A 6045-nucleotide genomic window follows, 5' to 3' on the forward strand; every position below is an offset into this window, starting at 1 on the left:
GTATAAAATAAGCTTTTAGTTTTATATTTGCAAAGTGAACTTTTTAAAAGTGCTTGACTCGTTTATTAAGAAACATGCTTCTGAAAGTGTATTGTATGTGGTAAGTACACTTCAGTGGCTTTATTTCATCAATGTTATGTTCTCTGCAAGTAGACCTATTATTTTCTCTTTTTTTCCCTTTAGTATACTCTCAAGATTAAGTACTAGCTACAAGTACATATTGAATACAAATAAGCACACCTTTTCACAAGGGTACATGGCAATTCAAAAATAAATGTAATTTCTTTTATATGGTTTTCTGTTGCAAGCTAATCTGGTTGTGCTATTTTACCTAATGCAATTTCTACTCTCAAAGCTCCCTGCAACAAAGCTTTGACCTTATTCTATCAAATATTACATTCTTAACCCAAATGACATGATTTCACTAAATCCACTCCTCATTGTAGGCTTTAAAGAACAATATGGAGAAAATCATCCTAATATTCCCTCTGATATTGCTGGTCCTGCATATACAAGGAGGAGAGTTCTCTCAAAATCCAGTTTGTTCGATTGCCGAAGCTCCACAGCCGGAAGTCGTGGAGTTCGACAACACAATCTATGCCACTTGTGAAGTAACTCCCAGCCCTAATTTGCCACCTTGCCAGCCAAAGATCTTTGGGCAAATCCTCTTCAAGCAGGTCTTCCCCAATGGAGATTTAGAAGTGAAAATCAACCTCCGTGGTTTGCCTGCCATCGATCATCAACAGCGTGCCATGCACATCCATCGGTATGGAGACCTCAGTCAAGGGAGCATCACTGTTGGTCCTCATTACAACCCACAAGGCGTTGACCACCCTCATCATCCTGGAGACCTGGGCAACTTTGCTTCTGAGCAAGGAGTTATAAGGCAGTTCCTGAAGCTCCCAGGGGCCAAGCTCTTTGGGCCTTATTCCATTCTGGGGCGTGCGGTGGTGGTTCATGAGAAGGAAGATGATCTGGGAATGGGTTCAGATGAGGAGAGTAAACTCAGTGGGAATGCTGGACAGAGAATTGCTTACGGTGTGATTGGTATTACTACTCCAAGTCTGTGGCAGAAGACTGAAGTGCCCCCCAAGATAAAATGTTGAGGAGGGCACTGAGACTCAAAGATGAGTCGGATCTGGTGGAAGAGCAGATTCAAATAGGATAATCATGATATTCCTTGTGTATTCTTTGTGCCCTACAATAAAGTAGTATTTAATAACCTGAACATTCCCATGTTTTTGTTGTTTAGAGACTTTTTGGCAATAGCTTCTAATAGCAAATGGCTATACTCTTAAAAATAAATGTAGTGAATGCAGGTAAAGTGGGCCGTTTATGTTTGGTTGTACTGCTCTTGATGGGTTTACATTTTACATTAAAACCCACTTTAAAGATTAACTTTTTTTTTTTTTAAATGATAAAATTGGTTGATGTAATATGACATTGGTGGGTGTGGCCACATCTCAAGGGAGGACACCCTTATGGTAAAATTTAGAAAACCCTTTAACATAAGATTTTATCGTCTAAATTCTAAGATTTCTCTCTAAATGTTAAGGCATATTTTTGTGATCGCTCCGGTTTTATTTGTTACTACAGTTAACGGGGAATAAAATATTTTAAAAATGTGTTAATTTTCTTGTAAGGTGTTGTAAAGGGGTCCTATAATGCCACTTTTTACAAGATGTGAAAAGTCTTTGTTCCCAGAGTGTGTATGTGATGTTTTAGCTCAAAACAGATAATTTATAGCATGTTAAAGGTGCAATGTGTAATATTTCTGAGGATCTATTGACTGAAATGCAATATAAGATCCATAACTATGTTTTCAGTGGTGTATAAAGACCTTGCATAATGAACCGCTGGTGCCCTTTCAAAAACAGGGTGGAGCTTCTGGAGTTAGTGTTAGCAGCTCTGATTACCTCACATAGACAAAGACAGGCACTCACAAATGTCAGAAACTGTTCAGCCTTTTATGTTCAAACGGGAGTCAGACAATGATGGAGAGACTCAAGAACTGACAACATCTAGAAGGCAACAGGATGTTTCTGAATGGTTAGTTGATGCATTTACGTGGCTGATGTGGAGTTAACTATGTTCAAGTCATTGATTTGCATAAATCTGTCATATATAAATTGTTCCCGTGGGAACTGTTGTAAAATGCCTACAAATCCAGAGAATATGCTGCATGAAGGTAGAACTGGTTTAGTTTAATTATGGTTTTACTTATGGTGTAATCTTGCTTTTATGATATGCTATTGCATTTGTGATATACTGTATTGCAATAATTTTGAAAAGACGCATGCGACTGCTTGAGCAGACTCCCAAATGTGTTTTATTACAGCAACGTTTCCTGTTCTTATCATCATCATGGCCTCATTCCCTTTGTTGCATGTTCCCCGGGGCAGGGTTTATGTAAATTTAAGGGTTAGTGATGTCACTAACCCGGAAAGAAGTTTGTTGTAGTCCTCAAAAAGTGATTTTTTTTAAAAGAATATATCTCCCTTTGCATTGAAATTTGAGCGTCGTAACTTTGCAGATGTTGTTTATGCTCAAACAGCAACATTACACACTAACTAAAGTTAAAAAAAGTGAAATATTCAACCACCCCTTTAAATATTGCTGACCCACTTTGGCTCAATGTGTTAGATAAAGTGGGCCAGTGGGATTTACTGTAGGTAAAGTGGATGACTTTAACCTTCAGTAATTATACTCAAATTATTCTCAAATGAAAGAAAGAGCAGAAAATAAGACAAGGAATTAAGTTCAATCTGTAGAGTGAAGAAAGGATGAGAGGAGCAAAATGTAGATGCAGAATATAACGCTTTAAAATATGGACAAAATTTAAGTTAATTTACTGTTTAAAGAAAACAGACAGAAAAAAAAGTTGTACAATATGGTTACCATTTTAAATGTTCCTCTTATTGAATTTGTTAGCCTTTTTGTTGCATGTTTTATAGTTGCATTTTTAATGTACAGTTCATTTTCATCCATATTCGCATATCTGATATTCAAATTTCATCAAATTTAAAGTCAACATAACATATTTCTATCAGTTGTTTTGAATTTTACACATGCACTGAGTGAACTGATGAATATTACTCATCATAGCCTATCTATATGCTTTTGGGTCTGGTAAATATGCTGTGGAATATGTTTGATTGATGTGTTAATAAATCATGTGTTTTTAAGATACAGGATCATTTTTGATAAATCAGGGATGGCTCACATTACCAGACCAATTTACCTGAAAATACATTTGTCGAGTACATGATCTCAAGGTGTTTATTGCTTTATACCTTGAAAATAACACATCAACTGTATTCAAAATTAAATATTAAAGTTGGACCTTAGAGTTAAAAAAAAGTAATAAAGAAAAGAAAAAAACACAACTAGTTATCTAAATTACACGTTTAACAAAAAGTGGCCCACTTTACCTGCATTCACTCTACTAAAAATGGATTTTAAAATTGATGCCATAAAATAATATTTCCCCCAAACATTTTTGCTTCCGCCTTCAAAGACAATTAAATAACAGCCCAATTGCATGTGTAATATAGGCTTGTCAGGCTTGGGACAGAGTCTGTAGAAATGGTTTCTTTAAAAAAGAACAACTGTCAGATAATCACTTATGAGAAATTAATATCTGCTATAAGAAGTGGTGTCAAGCATGAACTTCAAGTGGAATTGTACACTAAGAATTAATGCGTCACACTTGAGTCACCAAATTAAGAGAAGAGAAATCTATAGCAGTACTTATTTTAGTAAACACAAAACAATAGAGATAATCTACACTGGAGAACATTTTGTGCAAGGCAAAACAAAGAACTGAATGCTATATAAACACAGGCAGACAAAGGGAGCTAAATGAAACACAGGTGAACTTAATCAGTGATTAACAGGCTATCATGGTTAACTTGTAGCTCCACATGAGTTCCTAAAAGAGCAACCAAAAGTGGGACTGCAAAGGAACATTCTCTACCCCAGTTCAGGACTGCACACGGAAAAAGTGTAGTAGTATTTTTGTGACTGCAATATTCAGGCTCCACACAGATTAAGGACAACTTTTCACCTATATGGTAATGTACCTTTGCTGTTATTTATCTCTCCATTCTTTACTACTTTAAAGCACAACAAAAAGATTAAAACAATGTACAAAATAAACTTTTAGTTTTATATTTGCAAAGTGAACTTTTTAAAAGTGCTTGACTTGTTTATTAAGAAACATGCTTCTGAAAGTGTACTGTATGTAGTAAGTACACTTCGGTGGCTTTCTGTTTCATCTGTTTCATCTGTTTCATGCTATGTTCTCTGCAAGTAGACCTATTTTCTCTTTTTTTCCTTTGAGTATACTCTCAAGATTAAGTACTAGCTACAAGTACATATTCAATACAAATAAGCACACCTTTTCACAAGGGTACATGGCAATTCAAAAATTAATGCAATTTCTTTTATATGGTTTTCTGTTGCAAGCTAATCTGGTTGTGCTATTTTACCTAATGCAATTTCCACTCTCAAAGCTCCCTGCAACAAAGCTTTGACCTTATTTAATCAAATATTACATTCTTAACCCAAATTACATGATTTCACTAAATCCACTCTTCATTGTAGGCTTTAAAGATCAATATGGAGAAAATCATCCTAATATTCCCTCTGATATTGCTGGTCCTCCATATACAAGGAGGAGATTTCTCTAAAAATCCAGTTTGTTCGATTGCCGAAGCTCCACAGCCGGAAGTCGTGGAGTTCGACAACACAATCTATGCCACTTGTGAAGTAACTCCCAGCCCTAATTTGCCACCTTGCCAGCCAAAGATCTTTGGGCAAATCCTCTTCAAGCAGGTCTTCCCCAATGGAGATTTAGAAGTGAAAATCAACCTCCGTGGTTTGCCTGCCATCGATCATCAACAGCGTGCCATGCACATCCATCGGTATGGAGACCTCAGTCAAGGGAGCATCACTGTTGGTCCTCATTACAACCCACACGGCGTTGACCACCCTCATCATCCTGGAGACCTGGGCAACTTTGCTTCTGAGCAAGGAGTTATAAGGCAGTTCCTGAAGCTCCCAGGGGCCAAGCTCTTTGGGCCTTATTCCATTCTGGGACGTGCGGTGGTGGTTCATGAGAAGGAAGATGATCTGGGAATGGGTTCAGATGAGGAGAGTAAACTCAGTGGGAATGCTGGACAGAGAATTGCTTACGGTGTGATTGGTATTACTACTCCAAGTCTGTGGCAGAAGACTGAAGTGCCCCCCAAGAAAAAATGTGGAGGAGGGCACTGAGACTCAAAGATGAGTCGGATCTGGTGGAAGAGCAGATTCAAATAGGATAATCATGATATTCCTTGTGTATTCTTTGTGTCCTACAATAAAGTAGTATTTAATAACCTGAACATTCCCATGTTTTGTTTGTTTAGAGACTTTTTGGCAATAGCTTCTAATAGCAAATGGCTATACTCTTAAAAATAAATGTAGTGAATGCAGGTGAAGTGGGCTGTTTGTTTGGTTGTACTGCTCTTGATGGGTTTACACTTTACATTAAAACCCACTTTAAAGATTAACTTTTTTTTTTAAATGATAAAATTGGTTGATGCAATATGACATTGGTGGGTGTGGCCACATCTCAAGGGAGGACACCCTTATGGTAAAATTTAAAAAACCCTCTAACATAAGATTTTATCGTCTAAATTATAAGATTTCTCTCTAAATGTTAAGGCATATTTTTGTGATCGCTCCGGTTTTATTTGTTACTTCAGTTAACGGGGAATAAAATATTTTAAAAATGTGTTAATTTTCTTGTAAGGTGTTGTAAAGGGGTCCTATAATGCCACTTTTTTACAAGATGTGAAAAGTCTCGGTCCCCATAGTGTGTATGTGTTGTTTTAGCTCAAAATTCCTTGCAGATAATTTATAGCATGTTAAAGGTGCAATGTGTAATATTTCTGAGGATCTATTGACCGAAACGCAATATAAGATCCATAACTATGTTTTCAGTGGTGTATAAAGACCTTGCATAATGAACCGTTATGTTTTTGTTACCTTAGAATGAGA

At 36.6% G+C, this 6045-nt stretch overlaps 2 protein-coding genes across 2 annotated transcripts; both read left to right on the top strand.

Moving 5' to 3' along the window:
• The first annotated feature begins 453 nt into the window (after positions 1 to 453).
• Positions 454 to 1184, top strand: LOC143710865 (extracellular superoxide dismutase [Cu-Zn]-like). Its single transcript, XM_077202099.1, has one exon. It carries the CDS (start codon positions 462 to 464, stop codon positions 1104 to 1106), a length of 645 nt encoding a protein of 214 aa, XP_077058214.1. The 5' UTR covers positions 454 to 461; the 3' UTR covers positions 1107 to 1184.
• A 2783-nt stretch (positions 1185 to 3967) lies between these two features.
• On the top strand, positions 3968 to 5387 carry LOC143710749 (uncharacterized). The gene is made up of 2 exons (XM_077201878.1): positions 3968 to 4073; positions 4606 to 5387. Exons 1-2 carry the CDS (start codon positions 4071 to 4073, stop codon positions 5275 to 5277), a joined length of 675 nt encoding a protein of 224 aa, XP_077057993.1. The 5' UTR covers positions 3968 to 4070; the 3' UTR covers positions 5278 to 5387.
• The last annotated feature ends 658 nt before the right edge of the window (positions 5388 to 6045 follow it).

The sequence above is a fragment of the Siphateles boraxobius genome, unplaced genomic scaffold (assembly GCF_051911475.1).
Source record: "Siphateles boraxobius isolate OS27281-9 unplaced genomic scaffold, OSU_SipBor_1 48, whole genome shotgun sequence".
Classification (NCBI taxonomy): Eukaryota; Metazoa; Chordata; class Actinopteri; order Cypriniformes; family Leuciscidae; genus Siphateles; species Siphateles boraxobius.